General features: G+C 34.7%; 1 protein-coding gene and 1 non-coding gene across 10 annotated transcripts in view; both read left to right on the top strand.

Moving 5' to 3' along the window:
* The window catches only part of CNOT1 (CCR4-NOT transcription complex subunit 1), a 93,704-nt gene that overhangs the window by 46,195 nt on the left and 24,020 nt on the right, over positions 1-23,489 (top strand). For 4 of the 9 annotated variants that reach the window (XM_006214491.3, XM_015248076.3, XM_072967477.1 and 1 more), the window contains 13 exons: positions 1,775-2,015; positions 3,917-4,036; positions 4,746-4,868; positions 5,040-5,191; positions 14,244-14,394; positions 15,617-15,818; positions 16,523-16,669; positions 17,494-17,618; positions 18,219-18,505; positions 19,363-19,441; positions 21,283-21,513; positions 21,852-21,992; positions 23,098-23,277. In XM_006214491.3, the coding sequence (XP_006214553.1) occupies positions 1,775-2,015; positions 3,917-4,036; positions 4,746-4,868; positions 5,040-5,191; positions 14,244-14,394; positions 15,617-15,818; positions 16,523-16,669; positions 17,494-17,618; positions 18,219-18,505; positions 19,363-19,441; positions 21,283-21,513; positions 21,852-21,992; positions 23,098-23,277 (2,179 nt within the window). The remainder of the gene's footprint in view (positions 1-1,774; positions 2,016-3,916; positions 4,037-4,745; positions 4,869-5,039; positions 5,192-14,243; positions 14,395-15,616; positions 15,819-16,522; positions 16,670-17,493; positions 17,619-18,218; positions 18,506-19,362; positions 19,442-21,282; positions 21,514-21,851; positions 21,993-23,097; positions 23,278-23,489) is intronic. The other 5 variants (XM_015248080.3, XM_015248078.3, XM_006214492.3 and 2 more) reach the window with 3 other exon arrangements.
* On the top strand, positions 14,689-14,824 carry LOC116281971 (small nucleolar RNA SNORA50). Its single transcript, XR_004191447.1, has one exon. It is a non-coding gene; the product is annotated as a small nucleolar RNA SNORA50 (small nucleolar RNA).

The following is a 23,489-nucleotide window of genomic DNA, read 5'->3' as shown; positions in this document are numbered from 1 at the left end:
AATCTATTTTTAGTCCCCTGATCACTAGATACAGCTCTCCTCTTGTAATGTCTGCCGTTAGTATTTTATGAAACTATGAAATGTTGGAAGAAGGTTCATACTTCTCCCTTAGTGTTAGATCCCTTTCTTCTCTGTATTTGCTTGCTTCTTTCTTTTGTAAGTGGCTCGAAATGGCCAACCCATCAAATCTAATACTTAAACAGCTTAATTACCCAGTTTCTCTGAGTTTCAATTCCATATTTCTGAGGGAGAATCTGACTCTGGTTCAGGAGGTTTCTCCTGGAACTCAAGTCAGTCCTCTCTGGGGATGTGAGGTAAGGATGGTAAAAGTACTTTCATCACTGTTATAATACACACATGGCTGTAGGGAGGGGTGACATGAGCTGGATTGGTCCCCAAAGGCATCTACTTTAGATTTCTTCCTTTTCCCCCCACCCTGACCATACTATCCTGGAACACTTTTCCAACATGGAACAGATTGTCTTTGGGGGGTGGGAACAGTGCTGGCTGTGGAGGTTAGTTTTAGGGCAGTATAAAGCCCTTTAGGTATTGCCAGATCTTTTAAAACAAAGGTTGGTAAACTTTTCTTGTAAAGGGTTTGCTAACATCTGGCTTTGCAGGCCAGTTGGTCTTTGTAGCAACTACTTAACTCTTTAATTGTAGCACAATATGGGTGTGAGTCTGTCTCAACCAAATGCTGTTTATGAAAGTAGGCAAGTGGGTGGAAATTGGCTTGTGGATGCAGTTTACTCATCTCCGTTCTGAAAGACCCAAGCAATGGTTTGTTCTAAAGTGGATCCTTTCCCCAGGTGCTTGATAGCCAACATTGGATTTGCAGGCTTGGTCAATTTTTTAATTTCCTGTTAAGTGTAATGTGTACAGCCGCATTTCTTCGTTTTATTTTGTTTAAACAGATAAAGACCTCTTTCCATTTTATAAAACTGAAATGTCATAGACATTTAAGAATTCCTTAATAAAGCTGTATATTCAAGTTTTCCTAATTGTGTCAAAAATGTCTTTTAACAGTTTGCATGATTGAGAGTCTGGATAAGGTCCACCTAGTTTCTTTTATTCTGTAAGTCTTCCTTCTCCCTCTTTTTTTTTTTTTAAATAGAATTTTTGCCATTGATTTAGTGGAGAAATAGGATCATTTATCCTCTAGTCTGCCCCATGGAATGGGGCATCTGTTTCCTCATGGTGTTTAATTTGGTATCTATCCCTATAATTTTCATGGACTAAGTAAGGGTAGAATAAGATCTGGAGGCTTGATTAAGGTCAACCAAATTCAGTTTCTTGGGATAAGAATAATTTATAGGGGGCTCTGTGGACTTCTGAACTTGTGAGGCATCAGGGGGCACCTGTTATAACTTTGTGTTACCTAAGTAAGTGTTTAGGCTGTATTTTTATGTAGTTTTCCTTGTGTATAAATTATGTCTGTGTTTGTATTGGATTTTGACTTTCTAAACTGATATTCTTTTTTTATTTTTCACACTAATCACAAAAGCCTTTGGTAAGGAGGTCCATGGTTACGTAAATGGTCAGTGGTGTCTGCTCTCCATCACGTATTCTGCTAATTTGCGCTGCCTTTGAAATTAGTTTGGAAGCATAGCAGCATATATGTTTGAGATGAACAGCACCAATTTAAATATTTTTCAGATATTAAAAGATGACAACAACTTGTTTTTGTTTTAATAGCTGGTATCACTTATTTGGAAAATGAATTTTGTATAGTTAGATTTTCATTGATAGAGTATCTTACTTCCGTTCTTGTTAGGAAGAGCTTGGATTTGATTGAATCTCTGCTGAGGCTCGCAGAGGTGGGGCAGTATGAGCAAGTCAAACAGCTCTTCAGCTTCCCTATCAAACACTGTCCAGACATGCTGGTATTGGCCTTACTACAAATCAACACCTCCTGGCACACCTTGCGCCACGAACTCATCTCCACTCTGATGCCAATTTTCCTTGGAAACCACCCTAACTCGGCTATAATTTTGCACTATGCATGGCATGGGCAGGTAAGACATGACCATTTCTTTGTCTTAGTAACTGATATTCTTTTGAGAATGTTCAACTAGAGGAATTGTCAATCTTGGAATTCTGACACTGAAAAAGTCACACTTCCATAAAACTTCAGATCTTTCAGCATCATGTGGGTGTTAAAGTATAAAACTTCAAAGAGCAAAGAGGTAATACAGTTAAAGAAATTCAGTATTATGAAGGCTTTGTATTGCTGGGGTACCAGTATCCTTTTGATTGCAGGGAAGAACTTAATCATTTATCATAGAACCAGAAGGTTCTCATTTCACTTGGTAACAGTAAAAGAGAAAAGATCACAAATCTATTTAATTGACATTATTTAAAAGTTTTGTCCAAGTCTAGCATTTAAATTTTATTTTGGTTCTGGCTAAGATCTTTCAAGCCCTTGTGCTTCCCCCAACCCGATTTATGTAGAATATATCTGACAAATAGTCTTTTGTCCATTGACCGCCCCCCCCACCTACATTTTAAGTAAAGATATATGTAGAAGTAGTCATCTTCCCCTTTACATCAAGTGTCCTTTCTTTTCTTTTTGCTTAATTGAAGTATAGTCAGTTTTCAGTGTTGTATCAGTTTCTGGTGTACAGCATAATAGTTCAGTCATACACATACATACATATATTCGTTTTCATATTCTTCTTCATTATAGGTTACTACAAGATATTGAATATAGTTCCCTGTGCTATACAGTATAAACTTATTTATCTATTTTATTTACAGTAGTTAGTATCTACAAATCCCAAACTCCTAATTTGTCCCTTCCCACCACCTTCCTCCCAACCCCCATGACGATAAGTTTTCTATGTCTGTGAGTCTGTTTCTGTTTTGTAAGTAAGTTCATTTATCTTTTTTTTAGATTACACATGTAAGTGATATCATATGATATTTTTCTTTTTGGCTTACTTCTCAAGTGTCCTTTCTTTAGTCATTCCTGCTATAGTTTATTATAAACAGGTGCTTTTAAAAAATCAGTTAAGACTTTATAAATGAAAAATGTTAGCCTTAGTTTCATGCTTTACAATCAGACCGCCTTCATTTCTAGAAGTGCAAATCACGTGATAGATTTATAGTTTACAGAATGTTTATCAAACATGGAACCAAAAGTTTGCAACCAGGCATTCTTAGTCCTTTCTCACCACATCTGTGAGTTAGAAAGAGCAGAGTGACGGGACTTGGATCTCCACTCTTGGTTAGATACTTGTTTCGCTTGGGCTTTCTGTCACTAGGACAATTATGGGAAAGAGATTTAAACAGTGATAATAATTGCTTTGCCATTGCTTCTGTGAGAAAAGTTCACTAAATTACCATTCAACTGCAAGTTTTTAACTCAGTCCTCCAAGCCTGGCTGTTGTCTGGTTTAAAAAAAAAAAGGAAGAAAGAGATTGAATAATTATAAAAAATAAGCATTGTTATTTGTGAAAATAGCTAGATTTAGAATGTACGAATTATTCCCAGAAATACTGATTAAATACTATGCTGTGTAACATGAGAGATGATTACCTTAAACTATTTTGTTTTCATAGACCAGTAATTTGTAATTTAACTTAAGGGATTATATAACCTTGATATGTACCTTCATATTCAAATCATATTTTGACTTTGAAAATGTATAGGTAGGCTTTTATAGGACATTTAAATTTGTTGTATGTGTCCCAAGATTTCAGGGGTAGGCTTCATTTGGAAGATGTGGAAATAACTCTGCTTTCCCACAAAAATACGTCACTGCAATCAATGGTTGAGGCTTGAGCTTTGTTGTTAGCACTGATATGCCTCAGTTTTACATAAACAGAAGTAAAATCAGCATTTGTAATAACATTTGCATCACCTTGTCAAAATGGTCAATAGTATTGCTATTTAACCCTCCTTTTTCTTTGCTTAGGGACAGTCTCCTTCAATCCGCCAACTTATCATGCATGCAATGGCTGAATGGTACATGCGAGGGGAACAGTATGATCAGGCCAAATTGTCTCGAATACTTGATGTGGCCCAGGACTTGAAGGTGAGTTTGGAGGGGCAGATTAACACTTTTTATTTATTGATGACAAGAAATAACATTTTTATGTAACATAGATACCTTAGGAGTAATTCACATGTAACTAACTTTTAGCTAGAATAGTTGAGATTTAGAATTTTGCCTTGTAGGTAGAAAGAGTTTGGAAGGAGAGTGATTTTAGAGGTATAAAAATGTCTAGTGATACTTGACCTTTTCTTTTCTCAGACGTAACCTGTGAGATACAATTTTTGGAGAAACTGGTTGGCTTTCAAACCTTTTGCATATTTTGTTACCATTAACAGAGTCTTTTGACAAATTGTCTTGTTCTTGATATCTTTGTTCACTAGGTATATAGAACTGGTGTTGTAGTTGTACTTAGGTTGGAGTAAGCCTGAGTTTAGATTTTTTAAAATGGATAAGAATAATTTTTCATGCTTTGTGTCTTGCTTTGCCTTAGTTAGTTGAAAAAGCACAAGGTAAAGTTTATTTTGAAGGCAAAGTCATATTTTGTCTTTGAAGTGTGATCTTACTTTAAGTAAGGACAAGTGTTACCATTGATTTATACTGAACTATTTAAAAATTATAACCTAGAGCATATTAGCAGTATGCTTTATTTAGACTTGTTTGTGAAAATTAAAACTGGAAGCAGAAAATGGGATAGAGGGAAAGTCACTCAGTTGCTTGACCTATTGTTTCTTATATTCTTTTTCTTTAGGCCTTGTCAATGCTGCTAAATGGTACTCCATTTGCCTTTGTTATTGACCTTGCTGCACTTGCTTCACGTCGTGAATACCTCAAACTTGACAAGTGGCTCACAGATAAAATACGAGAGCATGGAGTAAGTAGGATTTGTCCATTTATTACTGCTTCTAATTTTTGATGGTCAATATAGCTGAAGAGAATGATAATGAAGTTATTATATATGGATTTTAGTCATAATGCTTATTCTTTAACCTGAAAGCAATTAATGATGAATTTCAAATACACTGAGGGACTTTCTGTTTTTCAGGAGCCTTTTATCCAGGCATGTATGACTTTTTTAAAGAGGCGGTGTCCTTCTATTTTGGGTGGACTTGCTCCAGAGAAAGATCAGCCCAAAAGTGCTCAACTTCCTCCAGAAACTTTGGCGACCATGTTGGCCTGTTTACAAGCTTGTGCAGGGTAAGAAGAGCATGCTTGAAAGTGATTATTTAATATTGGAGTTGGGTTGTATGGATAATTGTTGATTGTGGACGAGGGGTTAAATGATTAAATGTGACAGCAGCTAAGGTTATCCAGCGGTTTTTTAAGTCCACAGTACTGTGCTACTTAAAATATATATTAGATCCATTTGAGTTAATATTTTTGTATATGGTGTGAGGAGGTGTATAGTTTTACATGTGAATATTCATTTGTTGCCAAACTATTTGTTGAAAAGATTGATCTTTCCCTTTGGAATTGTATTAAAAAAATTAATTGTCCATAATGTGTGAGTTTTTTTCTGGACTATTATTTCTGTTTGCCTTTTTGTTGATGTTGTTTGTTTGTTTGCTTGGGGGGAGATAATTAGGTTTAGTTATTTTAATGGAGATACTTGGAATTGAACCCAGGACCTCGTGCATGCTAAGCATGTACTCTTAACCATTGAGGTATACCCTCCCCCTTGGACTCTTAGTTCTGTTTCATTGATCAAAATATCTATCCTTACGCCAGTACCACACTGTCTTAATTACTGTCTCTTTTTAGTAAATTTTAAAATTGGGAAGTATGAGTTCTCCAACTTTGCTCTACTTTTTTGAGATTATTTTGGTCATTGTGGGTCCCTTCAGTTTTCAGGAATTTTAAGGTTAGCTTGTCAATTCCTGCAAAGATATTGCAAAGCCCAGAGGGACTTTGATAGGGATTATGTTGAATCTTTAGATCATCTTGAGGAATAGTGCCACCTTACCAATATTGAGTCTTCTACTTCATGAATCTGGGATATTTTTCCATTTCTTTAGGTCTCTAATTTCTGTTAGTGATGTTTTGTCATTTTCAGTGTACAAGTCTTACACTTTTGTTATGTTTATTGTTAGGTATTTTATATAAGTCACGGCATCTGTGAATAGAGAGAGCTTTATTGCTTTCCCATCTGGATGCCTTTTTCTCTTTCTCTTTCTCTTTCTCTTTCTCTTTCTCTTTCTCTTTCTCTTTCTCTTTCTCTTTCTCTTTCTTTTCCTTTTCCTTCTTTTTTCTTCTTTCTTTTTCTTTTTCTTCTTCTTCTTTCTTTTTCTTCTTTCTCTTTCTCTTTTTTTCTTTTTTGCTTAATTTCTCTAACATGAACCTCTAGTCTAAAGTTGAATAGAAGTGGTAAGAGCAGACAGCCTTGTCTTGTTCCTGATATGGAAGGAAAGTATCCAGTGTTTCACCATTAAGTATGATGATAGCTGTGAGTTTTTTTTTTTTTATAGTTATCTTTCATTTTGAGATTTCCTTACCTTCTAATTCTAGTTAGTTTGGTGTTTTTTCATGAAAGCATTTTGTCAAATGTTTGTCTGCTTGTATTGAGATGATCATGTGGTTTTTGTTTTTTATTCTATTGATGTGGTATATTAATAACTGATTTTTGCATGTTAAAAAATTTTGCTTCCCTGGGATAAATCTCAGTTGGTCTTTGTATACACTTCTTTTTTATATGCTGCTGAATTCATTTTGCTAGTATTTAGGGAGCATTTTTGTGTTCATATTCCTAAGGTATATTGTTCTGTAGTTGTGTTGTCTTTTGCCTGGTTTTGATATCAGAGTAATATTGGCCTGATACAATGAATTGATATGTGTTCTATCCTCTTCTAATTTTTGTAAGAAGGATTGATGTTAATTCTTTAAATGTTCCATAGAATTCAGTGAAGTCCTCTGGTCTTGGGCTTTTTCTTGTGGATAGGTGTTCTCTCTACTTGTTATAGTTGTACTCAGATTTTCTGTTGTTTCTTTGAGTGTGAGCAGTTTGTGTCTTTCTAGGAATTTGTCTGTTTCATCTAACTTACCTAGTTTGTTAGCATACTGTTGTTCTGCAGTATACCCTTATGATCTTTCTCACTTCTGTAATGTTGGTAGTAATGTCTTCTTCTGATTATAATAATTTGAGTCTTCTCTTGTGTGCCCCCACCCCCATTTTTGAAGTGGGGCATGGTCGGTGTAGCTAAATAAACATGTTTTGTTGACTTCCTCAAAGAACCAGCTTTTGTTTTTCCCTGTTGTTTTTCTGTTCTCCATTTCATTTATTTCAGCTCTAGAGTTTATTTTCCTTCTGCTTATTTTGAGTTTAGTTTGAACTTTAAAAAAAATTTATTAAATTGGAAGGTCAGGTTTTTTATGCTAAAATCTCGTTTATGTCACATAATTAGTCATTTATGTTTTGTGATGAGACCAGTTAAGAGTTAGTCTCAGCAACCTTGAAGTTTATAATATAGTATTGTTGATTGTTATTGAAAGTGGGGTATGCAAGTCTCCATTATTTTTGAATTACCTATTTCTCCCTTTAATTCTCCCTTCATATGTTTTGGGACTCTTTTTAAGTATGTTTATAACCATTACATTTTCCCATTGGATTGGCCCTTTTATTATTATAAAATGTCTTTGTCTCTATTAATTTTTTTCTTAAAGGCTGTCTAGTGTGAAATTAGTATAGCCATCGTACAGTGTTCTCTTTTGGTTAATGTTTGTAAGGCACATCTTTTTTTCATCTCTTACTTTCAAAATATATGTGTCTCTTAAAATCTGAAGAGTCTCTTTTACACAGTATATAGTTGGATTATTTTTTAAAAATCCATTTGACCATTTCTGCCTTGTAATTGGAGTATTTAATCTATTTCCATTTAATATTACTGATAAGGTAGAATTTATCCATGCTCTTTTGCTGTTAGTTTTTCTGTTACGTGTTATGTCTGTTTTGTACCTCCATTCCTCTGTTACTGCCTCTTTTACTATTAAATAGGTATTTTATAATGTATCAGCTTAATTCCCTTGCTGCTACTTCGGCTATATGTTTTTTAGAGTTTTCCCCCTTGAGTATTCAAATTAACATTTTAACTTAAAACAATCTTGTCCAGTTAATACCAACTGAATTTCAATAGCATGCAGAAATTTCCTCCTAAATAACTCTCTCCCCTCCTCTGTCATTGTGCTGCTATTGTCAGCTTATACCTTTATAAACTGTGTGCCCATCCGAAGATTTGATATTATTATTTCATATAATAATTGTCCTTTAAACCAGGTGGGAGATAAAAAGATTATAAGCAAAAATATATTCATACTGTGTTTTATGTTTACCTATGTCCCTTTACTGGTGCTCTGTTTTTTCATATGGATTCAAGTTACTGTGTAGTGTCCTTTCATTTCAGCCCAAAGGGTTTCCTTCATTATTTCTTATTAGGGCAGATCTGTTAGCAATGAATTCCCTCAGTTTTGTTTACCCAAGAATATCTTAATTTCTCCTTTGGATTTGGAGGGTAGTTTTGTTGAAGGATTTCTGATTCACATTTCTTTTTCTTCAGTGTTTTGAATATGTCATCCCACTGCTTTCTGGCTTCTGTAGGCTCTAATGAGACATCAGCTGTTAATTTTTTTTCCCTCTGAGGCTCCCTTGTATATGATAAGTTGCCCTTCTTGCTGCTGCTAAGATAATTCTGTCTTTTTTCTTTCAACAGCTTGATTATGTTCTTTCTCTTTCTTTTTCTTTCTTTCTTTTTTTTTTGATTATGTTGTTTCTAAGTATGGATTTCTTTGAGCTTATATTGCTTGAAATTTGTTGAGCTTCTAAGATGTATAAATTAATAGTTTCCACCAGATTTGGGAAGTTTTCAGCTATTATGTCAACAAATATTTTTTCTGCCCCTTTCTGTCTCCTCCCACTATATGTTGTTGGTACCTTTGGTAGTGTTTCACATGTCTTAGTCTGTTTACTTCTTTCCTTTCTTCCTTCAGTTTTTTAGGCTGGATAATATTTACTGAACTATCGTCAAGCTCATAGATTCTTTTTGCCTGCTTGAATCTGCTGTTGGGAACCTGTAGTGAATTTTTCATTTCAGTACACTTCTTTTAAAATTTTTATTGACATGATCTGTTTGTGAGACATCTTTTTCAAACTTTCCTGTAGTTCTTTTGATTTTTTTTTCTTTAGTTCTTTGAACATAATTAAAATACCTGATTTAAAGTCTGGTAAAGTCCAACATCTGTTCTTCTTGAGGGACAGTTACTGTTGGTAACATTTTATTCCTGTGTATGGGCCGTGCTTTCTTGTGTGTATCTCTGGGTGTGTTGCATGTCTTGTAATTCTTGGTTGAAAACTGGAAATTTTAAATAATGTGGCAATTCTTGGAATGAGATTTACCCCTTCACCAGGGTTTTTTCTTTTGCTGTTAATCATTTCTGAATGAATTCTATAATGCCTGTGTTCTTTGTCATGTTTGACCACTGAAATCTCTGGGTTAGCCTTAATCAACTAAAGATAGGAAAGTTTCTTAAACTCTGAAATCAATAAGCTACTCTTTACCCTGTGGTTCTGTGCACGTGTTGAGACATATCTTTAACACTAAGCCAGACAACTCCACTTTTGTATTCACTTCTTTCTTAAGCAGAGTCTGAAGGTTGGCTTGAGGTAAGAACTTGGGCCTTCTCAGGTCTTTCTTGGGAATGGCCCAGATACAGCACAGCCCTGTACACACGTTAGGCCTTTCTAGATTCCTGGGAAAATGTGGGAGTTTTTCAAAGCTCCACCCATGGGGATCACATTCTCTAAGTTTTCCTTTTAAACTTTTTGGTTAGCCCATTTGCTCAAACTGTTATCTTTGACTTTAGGCAGCCAAGAAGTTAAAAACTATAACCTTTAAGTATTTTCTACAAATACCTGGTTGGGGAAAGGCTGTTTGTCTTGGTTCAGCTCTTAGGTCCAATAAAGACAGCCTTGCCATTGTGGTCTCACAGGGAATTCTCAAATAGGTGAAATAATGATATTTCTCTGGGAATGAAGCTTTGAAGATTTTTCAACCTAGTTCTGAGCCCTTTTCTCTGGTGGCCATCAGGCTGCTGGTTTTCACTGTGGTTGTGGGCTATTAGTTTTAAGTCCTGCTATAGGTAGCTGAAGGGGAGCATGGGAGTAGGGCAAGTTAAGATGCCGTAAAACTTGCTGTTGTTACCAAGATCTTACTGTCTTTCTGGAATTCCCTTGATGTAAAAGTCTTTTGGTTAATTTGTAAAGTTCCTAAAAAATTGATTCCTACAGTTTTGCCAGTGTTATAGTAAGTTTTATGGAGGAGAGAATATTTGGAGGTCTTCATTCCACCATTTTCTCTTATGTCCTGAGTATTTTTTTGATAAGTTCTGAAGCATAGTAAAATGAACACCTATGATTTCTACTGTGCGACTTAAATGATAACATTTTTGAAGTTAAACCTTTGTTTTCCAGTCCTGTTTCCTTAACTCTCCCACTTAGAGCTTGAGTTGTATTTTTGCCTTTCCTTGCTTTTAAAAGTTTTTCCTCATGTAATATCTCTGAATCAGTGGTTCTAACCAGGGATGATTTTGCTTCCTCAAAGTTGTTTGACATTGTTTTTGATTCTCATAATTGGAGAAAAGGTGCTACTGGTATCTAGTGGATAAAGCCCATGGATGCTGTTAGACTGCTTACAGTGTATAGGAGAGCCTCCCACAAGGAGGAATTGTTCAGTTTGGAGTGCTAATAGTGCAACAGTTGGAAAACACTGCTCTGTATGTTCTAAATGTTCTAAAATTTTAAGCTTCAAAGATTGGCCTCTCACATTTACACATTTTAGTCCATCTGGAATTGAATATTCTCTTGGAAATTTAAGTGCACATTAATTTTGTATTTATGTATAGGAAGATAGTTTACAAAACTCTCAGTTTTAGTTTCTTTTATTGATGGTTTAGAAGTACCTGTCCTGAAGAATTTAATGAAGTAATGTGTGCAAAGTATTCAGTCTGTACTGTTAAAGTAAGTAAATGCCAAAGAAGGAAAGTTCTTCCAGAAATAAATATACAAGTAATTATGATGGAGTTAAAATAGAAACTTCAGTGGATGCTAAAAGTAGTGAGTGAATATTTGAGGAATAGGATAATTGCGTAATTTTAAAGTATCTCCCCACAAATTACTTAGTCACAAAGGAGAAAAGTAGTAACTTTTCAGTAGAGGTATCTGGCACATATCACATTAATTTATTGGTCAAGTGGTCACCAGGCTCAATTCTATATATGTCTCATGATAAAATGCATTGTAAAGGACATCGTATAAGTTATGTGATAGTCCTGCCGTCAATAAATTTAAAATACAAAATAGACAGACACAACTCAAGGGACATTCTATTAAATAGCTGACTTGTACTTTAAAAAACAAGTCTAAGACAGAGAAATGAAAGTTGATTATTCCAATTTAAAGAAGCTAAAGAGACATGACAACTCAATGTGACGATTGGATCCTGATCCGAGGGGAATATAGCATTGAAGGACATTATGGGAACAATTGATGCAATTGAAATGTGGCCTATTTTATTTTATACCTGTTAAACTTGTGTTAAACTTCCTGATTGTTACTATTTTATGTTATGTAAGAAAGTGTCTTTATTCTCAGAAAATACACAGGGAAGTTTTTACAGATAAAAGATACAAGATAAAAGACCTGTCTAACCTAAAATGTTTAGGAGGAGTGGGTACTATAGAAAGAATGGTTAAAAAAATATTTAGGGCAAAATGTAACTAATTGGTGAGGGTAGCATTTATGGGGGTTCCTTGTAGTAGTCTAGCTCTTTTAAGTTTGAAATTCTGTCAAATATGACAAGTTCTTCTGAAATAGTAAGGAATAATATTTTAATTAACCATATTTTAGTAATTCTAAGATACCCAGTTGTAAACATTTTTAACATCTCTGAAATAATGCATCTCATTGGTGACCTCCTACCATTAGAATTAACCAGTATGTAAAATAACGGTGTGGCTTAGAATTAAAGGCATTTGTATCCAATACAGTATGATAATTACCTATTAACTAGCAGACATTAAACCATGGCATAAGTGTCTTTGGAATGGTTTCTTTTTTAATTTAAAGGGTTTTTGTTTGTTTTTATTATTGGTAAAATATAGACATGGTTTCAAATTCAAAAATTCTAAAGCAAAGTAAATTCAGGGAAATTTTCCTTTAAACTCTGTTACCGCCACCTTGTTCTTCTGTTGTCCTATAGTTAACCATTTTTATTTTGTGGGTTATCTCTGCCTTAAAAAAATGTATATTTCCCTCTTTTATTGTGGAAAAGGTAGTATATTTTATATTCTGCTGCATCATGCTTCTTTCATATGCTCATATATCCCAGAGTTCACGCCATAAAATTAGAGTTTCCTTATTCTTTTTCTTCTCTTTCTCTCTCTTTTTTTTTGCTGTGATGTTGGGTTATTTTGTGCATCTATGGCAATAAAAGAGATCTCAATAGTGGTATGGGTTTGACTGATCTCTGCAAGAGTTTCCTTATCCTTATAATTGTCGTATAGTACTCCACTGAACAGATACTATGTCCGTTAGTAAATCAGTACCCTGTTGGTGGATATTCTGTTTGTTTTCACTCTGTATCACAAATAATGTTGCAATGAATAGCATTTTGCATCCATCATCTTACCAGTGTATGGTTGGGCCCACTAGAAGTGGAATTGTTGGATTAAAGGGAAAAATGAATGTAATTTTATTAGGTGTTGCAGAATTTTTCTCCATAAAAGTTGTTTGTCTTGTATAACCAGAGGCAGTTTGTCTATTTCCCTGTAACCTTGCCTGATGGAGGCTCTTCTAATCTGAAAAATGAAATATGGTATCTCTATGAAGTTTTTTTTTTTTTTAACGAAGTTTTAATGGCAGAAAAGTGTGTTTTTAACCAAGATACAGAGGCTGGAGATAGCTGCTCATGTCCTTTTATCTGAAATGCCTTTTGGAAATTAATGGTTTTACCACTTACTACTTAGGTAAATAAGTAGACCCACACCTTTAAGAGCTGACATCTTCCTTTTCTTTTCCATGGTCTTTAATATTTTTCTCCCTTGCTTCAGTGGATGAAAAAACAACTCATTGTTCATTTACATTTGTAATCTATATTTTTTATTTTTATTGATGTATACTTGATACACAGTATTGTGTCACAGGTGTGTAATAATAAGTGATTTATAATTTTTAAAGGTTATAGACTTCATTTATAGTTATTATAAAATAAATGGCTGTATTCCTTGTGTTGTACAACATATTTTTATAGCTTATACTATACATAATAGTTTGTGCCTCTTAATCCTCTGTTCCTGCATGACCCCCTCCCCCTGTAGTCCATATCTGAACCATTTATTTGGTCATGTTGACACAAGTAATAATTTGGTAGTTTTTGCTGTAATATTTTAATGTAGACTTTTACTTGGTACTTTTAATATCCTTGGTTTTTTTCCCCCAAATGTGAAACAGCTTTCTTATCTGAGTGACTACCTTTACTTTTTAGTGCCAGTAATATGATTCTGAGTTTAGGAGGTAAGCTGTAAGATGGTATCAAGTTTGTATAACATTTATGAGTTACAAGGGGTTCCACAGTTTTATGAGACAATAGCACCCTAAGATAGGAAGTTGGATTTTCTCTCAAATGTTTATTATGTTCATGTTTTTGAAGTCAATCAGTTCTTTATGTGCTTGCCAAATATAGTTACTGACTATGTTTATGGCATTTTTATCTATACTTAGATAAATGTATTGTCTTTGACTGTGAGAACCTAGTGTGGGGGGTATAGCTCAGTGGTAGAGCATGTGCCTAGCATGCATGAGGGGTTCAGTCCCCAGTACATTTATTACATAAATAAATACATAAATAAACCTATCCCCCTCCCCAAGAACTTAGTATAAAAATTGCTTATTTGCTTTGATATGTCTAGATTGGGCATAATTTTTGATGAAGTGGTTGAGGATATAGAATGTTTCTTACAGAGTAGTGTTTTAAAATGTATAGGCAGCCCTGTACACAAGGCTTAATTTCAAACATGTAAGAGATATTTTCAAGAGAAAGCCAATGCTGAGAAAATCCTAGTGATTGATGCAGATGCAGAGACGTGGGATATGGTAGAAATTTAGCCCTAGGTTCCAGCAAGTTTTCTTTATTAGAAACCCAGATTTGTTTATTTAGGTGTTCTAGGGAATAACAAGTGATATTTTTCACTTTTTGTTTCTGTTAAGGAGTGTTTCTCAGGAGTTATCAGAAACCATCCTCACCATGGTAGCCAACTGCAGTAATGTTATGAACAAGGCCAGACAGCCACCACCTGGAGTTATGCCAAAAGGACGCCCTCCTAGTGCTAGCAGCTTAGATGCCATTTCTCCTGTTCAGGTAAATGATCGATACATTTGGCACATCCCCATTCATTCGTAGACTTGGAATAGAATAAACTTCTACATCATCATTAATAATCTACTCAAAGGAAGATTTTTGTCTGAATTTATAACATTTTAGATAACTGCATGTCTATTATCCACTTAAAGGGGATCCGTAAATAGGCGTGGCTGAGAATAAATTTTAATCATTAAATAGAACATGACTTTGAGAGGAAAGATACAAAACAGCTTATTTAGGTAAATGGTAAGGGCTTCTTTTTAAAATAAGAATAACTTAGACTTGAGAAATAAGCACTGCCTTTGAACCTGATGTGTCTTGTTTGTAGCTTCACGGGCCAAGCAACAGTGCTAGAGCATAAGGACTTGTTATAACTGGGGCTCTTCAGCTCTCAACTGAACTGCTCTTTTAAAAACAAGGTACATTTAAGTTACTCCCTGACACCAATTACCCCTTTCTCTCTGGGAGCAACACATTCCACTTCTGTATTCAGCTGCACTGAATTGCAGATTGGGGTTTATTTTAAGAAAAGAGAACATTTAGTGATTCTTCAGTGTCCACTTTATAAAAGGCATTTTCATCTATTATTTTCTGTAATCACAAAGGTCTGAAGTAACGCCACAAACTAAGAAGCTTGAAAGTGTGGTTATTAGATATTTAATAAAATCTTTTGGTGAATAGCATACCTTGTTTTTTGTTTTTGATTTTTTTAATTAGAGCTGATCTTCAACTCCAAGATACTCAAATTTTGACAGATTTATTTGTTATGACTGGAAGATTTCTAATTTCTAATGCTTTTATTGTGTTGAACGTTAAGTAACTTATGTTGAGGTTTTTTTGTTGGTTTGTTTTCAAGGGGCTTGTTGGAAATTATAAGGAACTTGATGTAATAATTGTTCCATGTCACTACTAAATGTTGAATAGTTCAGTTTCTGGGAAATTCATCTTAAATTTTATTCTTGAAGTTTTATAGCCCTCATATTATGGCTCTGGTTCTTTGGCAGGGGCTACTTTAAACCTACTCAATCTATTATTATTGTAAAAAGGAAAATAACTAGCACACTTGACATGATTTTGGGATTTAAGTTTCATGATTGTGTGTGGTTTTGCAGTTTACATATGCGTTTGAAGAGGTATTGCTAAAGATTGCTTTACCTGTGTCATTTGTCTGCCTCTGCTTGAAGTATGTTTAATACATTTTTATAATGTTTTTCTTTAGATTGATCCTCTTGCTGGAATGGCATCTCTTAGTATAGGTGGTTCAGCTGCCCCTCACACCCAGAGTATGCAGGGCTTTCCTCCAAATTTGGGTTCTGCATTCAGTACCCCTCAGTCACCAGCAAAAGCATTTCCACCCCTATCAACCCCAAATCAGACAACTGCATTCAGTGGTATTGGAGGACTTTCATCACAGCTTCCAGGTAAGGGGGGTGGGTCGGGGTACAGATTATTGGTAAGCTTCATCGTGCCTTAGTGTATGTAAGATTTTTGGAGTCACTCTGATGAGGAAAGCTACTTAAAACAAATTTTGAAAGTTGGCCTTCATATCCAAAATTGGGAAGAGAAAAAACATAATATTATGTTATTTTAATCCAGTTGCAATGAAGATATTCCTATCAAGTTTAAATTATTCAGTAAGGATTCTGTTACCAAAGGATAGTATAAACAATAACAAATGTGGTAATCACATTCTAAAGAACTTAGGCTTAGATCAAAACTCAAAGCTTTATGAATTACACAAGGTTGGTATAATAAAGGTAGAAAATATTTCACACATCAGATTCAGGCATATTATGTTCTGCCTTTTTGCACTTACCTTGAAGATGATAGTATATCCCTGAAACTTTTCCATGTATTTCGGCTTTTAACTTTATATTGAATTAAAGGTTACATTTTTCCCCTCAACTACCGACTTGTTTTTCCTTAGCTATCCGCACCCTTTATCACCAGAGTATAAGTGTAGAGTACTAAAACCTAAGGAGTGAAATGCAATAGCTCTGTAACCTCATTACCACTGAGTTAACAGGAGACCTTGACTTTCTAAGTAAGAACTTATATCTTTGATATGAATAAAGTCAAGAATATGAGTAATGATAAGACTTCTGGCTGCCTTCATTCTTTCTAGTAGGTGGTCTTGGCACAGGCAGCCTGACTGGTATAGGAACTGGGGCTCTTGGACTCCCTGCAGTGAATAACGATCCTTTTGTACAGAGGAAACTGGGCACCTCTGGACTGAACCAGCCTACATTCCAGCAGAGTAAGATGAAACCTTGTAAGTGGTAGTGTTGTCTGTGATTGTGAAGTATGGCTGATACACATAAAACTTCCATGTCCAATTTGGTGTCCCTAGAGTTATATAGACAAAGACATTGACTTACCTTAATACAGGAGAGTTTCAGATTTCTGTTTCATCTTGGGAGCTTATGAAGTAAATAACTTTATTTTGTTATAGCTTTATGATTTATTTTTATATAGTCTTCTAGTATATATAATAAATATTGCTATATAACATATATGATATCACAAAAGCCAATTTTTAAAGTTTTATCTCCTTTAGTAATTATTTCAAAGTCAGAGAATTCCTCTTTGTAAATACCATAGGTATCATTGACTTGTCCTTGTCGTTGGGACTAAATATTCATCATCCAAGATAAACTAACTGACTTAAAAATGTTAGTGTGAAAGGCTTGTCTGAATGTTACGTTTTGTAGCATGCTTTGTGTTTATATCAGTATGTCATGCATATGCATTGATAATTCTTACATGTTAAATGTGGTTTTTATTATAAAGTACTAAAGATTTTTTAACCTCAAGTGAGATTGTATTAAGGGTAAGTGCGTTACGAATTTGAACTTAGTGAACTTTCGTAGTGTAATAAGTCTTCAAGAATAAAATAATAAGACAGAAAGAACTATAGTTGTAAAGCAGTTTTGTTAGAATTTTGTGTGTCCCTAGAGCACTCAAATACTTAAACATGTCACTTTATTTTTTTTCCTTGAAATTCAAACTATATTGGTCTCTCTGGCTCTGTGTGCTTCATATCGGGGAGTGGAGGAAGAGTCTAAATGCCCTCTGGTTGCTTTTCTGTTCTCACAGCGGACTTGTCTCAGGTGTGGCCAGAGGCAAATCAGCACTTTAGTAAAGAGATAGATGATGAAGCAAACAGCTATTTCCAGAGAATATATAATCACCCACCACATCCAACCATGTCCGTTGATGAGGTGAGTCTCTAAGATGATCTGATTCTTTAATGGTTTAGGTAATAACTCTTAAATAAATGCCCTTTTCCAAAGTGAAATCTAGCACAAAATGTTTTGATATGTCTTTGCATCTTTTGAAACCATTAAAATATAGTCAGTTATAATGTGTCAATTTCTGATGTACAGCACAATGTTCCAGTCATGCATGCATATGTATATATACGCACACACACATACATACACACACACATATATTTGTTTTCATATTTTTCATTAAAGGTTATTATAAGATATTGAATATACTTCCCTGTGCTATACAGAAAAAATTTGTCTTTTATTTATTTTTATATATAGTGGTTAATTATTTGCAAATCTCAAACTCCCAGATTTATCCATTCCCACCCCCTCCCCCCAGTAACCATAAGATTGTTTACTATGTCTGCGAGTCTGTTTTATAGATGAGTTCATTAGTGTCCTCTTTTTTCTTTTTTTGAAATCTTAATATTTATCTCAAGCTCAGTTTATTGTTAAATATTTTGCTTAACAATTAAGAGTATTTGAGGAATGCTCTTAATAATAATTTCTTTTATGTGCATATTGTTTTTATCTTGCTTTTTCCAGGTATTAGAAATGCTACAGAGGTTTAAAGATTCTACCATAAAGAGGGAACGAGAAGTGTTTAACTGTATGCTAAGGAACTTGTTTGAAGAGTATCGGTTCTTTCCTCAGTACCCTGATAAAGAGTTACATATAACAGCCTGCCTATTTGGTGGGATAATTGAAAAAGGACTGGTCACTTACATGGCACTAGGTCTGGCCCTACGATATGTTCTTGAAGCCTTACGCAAGCCTTTTGGATCCAAAATGTATTATTTTGGGATTGCTGCATTAGATAGATTTAAAAATAGGTGAGTGGATAGGTTTCCTGTGAAGCTTGTCTTTATATATAAGAAAAATTAATAACTTACTTACTGATGCCATTATTATATGTATATTACCTAATCTTAATGACTGTATGGAGTAACAGGAACACGTGAAAACAATTCTATTCATTATAATTAGCAAATAAGTGGTAGGAAATGCATAAAATGAAATAGCGCTTTTTTTGTTTGCTGAGGTATACTTTATATATGTGAAAGTGAACAAACAGGTCTTTGAATTTGGACACAAACAGCTATGTAACCACCTACCATCACAATCAAGATATTGAAGATACTGAATATTTTCATTACTTCCAAGAAGTTCTCTTATTCCACCTTCCCCCTCATCTAAACCCTGGCAGTCACTGGTCTGATTTGTCTAGTTTTTCCAGAGTATTATTTAAATGGAATCATACACAGTGTGTATGAGTCAGACTTCTTACATGATGTTTTTGAGATTTATCCATGCTACTGAATGTTTCAGTGGTTTGTTTCTTTTTTATTGCTGAGTAGTATTCTATTGTTACGGGTTTGCTATTGGTTTTCTGTTCACCTCTTGATGAGCATTTGTTGTTTCCAGGTTATAGTTTTAGTGGTTCATTATAATCTAATTTTAAGTGGAATAAAACCTTTAAAAAACAAACATACTGTTTTTGATGTAAAAGGAGTGTAAGTTCATAAAATTTCCCCCCTCTACTTCTTTGTTCCTCCTTTTGGCATTCTCTTAAAATGAGGTATCTCATTGGTAGCAATGAGGGAAATGGCCTAGCTTTTGAAAAATTTTAAATTGTGCTGCCTCTGTTCTTACATGAAAACGGTGAATGAATGAATGTTTTTGTTGACAGATTGAAGGACTATCCCCAGTATTGTCAGCACTTGGCTTCTATCAGTCACTTTATGCAATTTCCACATCATTTACAAGAAGTAAGTGTCTTCAGTACTTAAAATCTGACTAGTAGTTGCAGGATTTATCTATTTTTATTTGATTTTGGATTTGCTAGGAATGGCATTAAGATTTTTTAGTGAGGGACATGATATAGATACAAATGTTATTTGTTGCTTGTTTTGCAGCTTAATCATGAAAAAAAATTTGAATTATCTTTTGTAAGCATGGTTTTGCTTGATTTAATAAAAGGCCTTTGCTAGTTCTTTAGCCTAATAATGCTATTGAGGAATTGACATCTTTTGATGTTACTAAGAATCCCTGCCTGATTCCAGAAAGGATTTGGAGTGGGACTCTTTAATAAAAATAAGGAAGGTTGTTTCTCTGTTTTAAGTGTTAGTATAATTCAGAGCTGTTTAAGACTTAGACCAGTGTTTCTTAAAAATACAGCCTTCTTAAACCACCTGCTTAGATTCCTTTAAGGTACTTGTAAAAAAGGAGACAGTCCCTGAGGAAAGGAACCCAGAGAATATACATTTTAAGCCATGTTATGTGATTATTCTTGAAATTTTTAAGTCATTTACTTTAATGATTGGTTTTAGGTTGATTGGTAAATACTCAGATTTTTGTTTTACCTTTAGTTAAAGTCAGCTTACAGAGAACAAGAAAAGAAAGCTGATTAATCTCTGTTAACTTTATTATTTTTTTCTTGTACAAAGCAGATAATCTGCTTTAAAAAGATCATATTTTAAAGAATCAGAAAGATCAAAATTTGAACCTACTTTTAATTCTATATTATAATTTATTCTAGTGCTTTCTACCCCATCCCACTGGGTTTGTTAGCCTAGGAAACCATAGAGTGGGAGACAGGAGTGTATTCTTTCCTATTGAGGGGGTTAGGGGAATGTTCCAAAACTATAGTGCTGAAAACTAGACAAGAAAGCAGTTTTGAAAAGCTAAGATGGGAGGTCAGAGGCTTAGAATGAGATGTATTTGGAATTCAGTGCTGGGAATAGGGACCTTTGAAGACCAGAGAGGAGAAAGAACAAGGGACGTGGTATAAAGTGGTCACTCAGAGTAATGGTCCCCGTTTCCCACTGTAATAAGATACCCAGAGAAGGGAAGAAAGGTCATTTTATATTTCTGTAGTCAATTTAAAGGACTGTACTTTCTTTACAGATTATTTTTCCTCCTTGAAAATGCCCCTTTTTGTTGAATAAAGCTGTTGTATATGTAGACAGTAGTTTTTGTTTTGTCAAGTAAAAGTTGTTGGAAATAGTATCAGGAAACCTGTGTCTGTCTTCTAATTTGTATGTGAGAAGGAGGTTTACTGGTCTGTGAAATGGGGAGTAGGAGAAGACTTCCCAGAATACCCAGTATCATTGCTTACCCTCCGGTTGGCTTGGTGTGGTATACACTGTGTTTTTGTTTTGTGGTAATATCTTTACTGAGTTAGGACTCTTAACTGCAGTGTGTTTTTTAGACCTTGGTTTTCTCATCAGCATCCAATGGAAAAGAAATCAATTTGCTATAATTTAAATTTTTTAAAGTTTACATGTGTTAAGGGATTTAAGGAAATTTATATGCAGGCATTTGTGGCTACCTTTTTGGAACTTGTTTTGTTAGACTAGTTCTCTTATGAATACTTTAAAAACATACTAATATTTTCCCTTTACTCCTTAAGGAGTTCATGGTATCCACTTATGTATTATAATGTATAGGGGGATATGGACCAGAATGGGGCAAGGCATAAGGGAGATAGATGAATCAAAATAGTGCTCTAAAACAATTTCTACACTCAGAAGTGAGGGGAGTGTAATTCAAAGAGTTCAGTTTCTGTTAAGAACTCTTCTAATGTGTTTCTGTCTCCCTGTCCCTGTAGTATATCGAGTATGGACAGCAGTCTCGAGATCCTCCTGTGAAAATGCAGGGCTCTATCACAACCCCTGGAAGTATTGCGCTGGCTCAGGCCCAGGCCCAGGCCCAGGTTCCAGCAAAAGCTCCCCTTGCTGGTCAGGTTAGCACTATGGTAACCACCTCAACAACCACCACTGTTGCTAAAACGGTTACAGTCACCAGGCCAACCGGAGTCAGCTTTAAGAAAGATGTGCCAGTAAGTAGGCCTACCTTTTTTTTTTTTTTTCTCGGTTGGATTTGTTATGTTGTAATACATATCCAATAGTGAGCATGTATTTTAATTTTATTATCAACATCACATACCTCCTTTAAAAAAAGCATAAAGATAAGGGTTTCTCCCTTTGTACCCCCACCCCATTTCCCACAGACAACCCCTATTAATAGTTCAGTACATATTCTTACCAGTACTTCCAGTGCACAGTCATACACACTGTGTACATTTTGCATGCCAAATGAATCTGTATACATTTCCCCCCCGAGGATTTGTCTAGTAGGCATTTCTGTTTGTTTATCTTATGTGTTTTATTTCTTTAGCCTTCTATTAATACTACAAATATAGATACGTTGCTTGTGGCCACAGATCAAACGGAGAGAATTGTAGAGCCCCCAGAAAATATCCAAGAGAAAATTGCTTTTATCTTCAACAATCTGTCACAGTCAAATATGACACAAAAGGTGAGCATGATATAATAGTTTATATAGCGCTATGAATACTCTCTATACTTTTCCCATCAAGGAAAAGTATAGATGGGTTAGGGGATTTATATTCGACATTCTGCACCCTTTTAAATACTGTAAAGTTTGAGGTAATAGAATCAAAATGAAGGGAATATGTGTATCCAACTAGTGTTTGTGTACTTTGTAGACACTGGTTTTTAAATGTATTTTGCAATGAGTCACAGGCTTTTTGACATAAACTTGAAAATGATTTCATGATGATGAAAAGTTTCATTTGTACTTCGGTTCACAACTCCTCTCCTCCCAGAGACCATTAGGTACCTAATAAAGTGACATAGAGCTTATGAAAAGTAATGATGCCTGCCTTATAAGATTATATGCTAAGACAGTGCTTGGAAATACCTGTAAGATGAGCTTAAACAAGTGGATTTTGAGATTGTAATACATGTACTGTCTTTCAAAATCCCACTATAATGGACTGGGGGCAAATTTTGAAGCATTTAGTTTCCCTTTTGAGAAGAGAAGTTTCAAACTTTACAAATGATTCCTGGAGATAGACATTTAGGAAAACAATTCTGGTGTTAGGTCTGTTAATAGCAGGTTGTAGCTTAGTAATTCATCCTTTTTTGGTCAAATGGAGAGTTGAGTAAAATGGGGATGAAGGACCACGTGTTTCGTAATTTTAAAGCTTAAACTGACATAGCTGTTACAGCTCTAATCACCCAATTAAGGGATGATTGACTCTATACTTACATGAACATACTATACTTGATAGCTGTCTGAAATTGAGAGAGATGGAGCATGGTGCTTTAGCATCTAATTTTTGCAAGTAGCCACATTCTGTATCATTCAGAGAAGCAGAACTGTATTTTTTCATCTTTTTTCTTTCTTTTTAAAATCATTTTTATATATTTTACTTTATTTTATTTTGGGGGTGTGGACAGGAGATAATTGGGTTTATTTTTTTTTTTTAATGGTGGTACCAGGGATTGAACCCAGGACCTCATGCATGCTAAGCATGTGCTCTACCACTGAGCTCTACCCTTCCCCCTGTTTTATCATCTTTTAATTGTGTATTTCCTATGTCATAATGGTTGGCTAGGTTGAAGAACTGAAGGAAACTGTGAAGGAAGAATTTATGCCTTGGGTTTCACAATACCTGGTTATGAAGAGAGTCAGTATTGAGCCAAACTTTCACAGCCTATATTCAAACTTTCTTGACACGCTGAAGAATCCTGAATTTAATAAGATGGTTCTGAATGAGACCTATAGAAACATCAAAGTAAGTTCTTGTATTTCTTTTTATTACTATTTTGAGTTTGGAAATACTTGATTGCACGGGCAGAATCTGAGGAGGTGGTAATTGCTGTTTTTCCCTGTATGTCATATGTGTTAAAGTATTTATGAAAGTTGCTCTAGGGTTTGTTTCAAATACACAATTAAATTTTCATGAAGAATTTAGGCTTACAGAAATACTCTATGTACTGTTTACTT

Source organism: Vicugna pacos, chromosome 9, assembly GCF_048564905.1.
Source record: "Vicugna pacos chromosome 9, VicPac4, whole genome shotgun sequence".
Taxonomy (NCBI): Eukaryota; Metazoa; Chordata; class Mammalia; order Artiodactyla; family Camelidae; genus Vicugna; species Vicugna pacos.
This window is presented reverse-complemented; position numbering and strand designations above follow the sequence as displayed.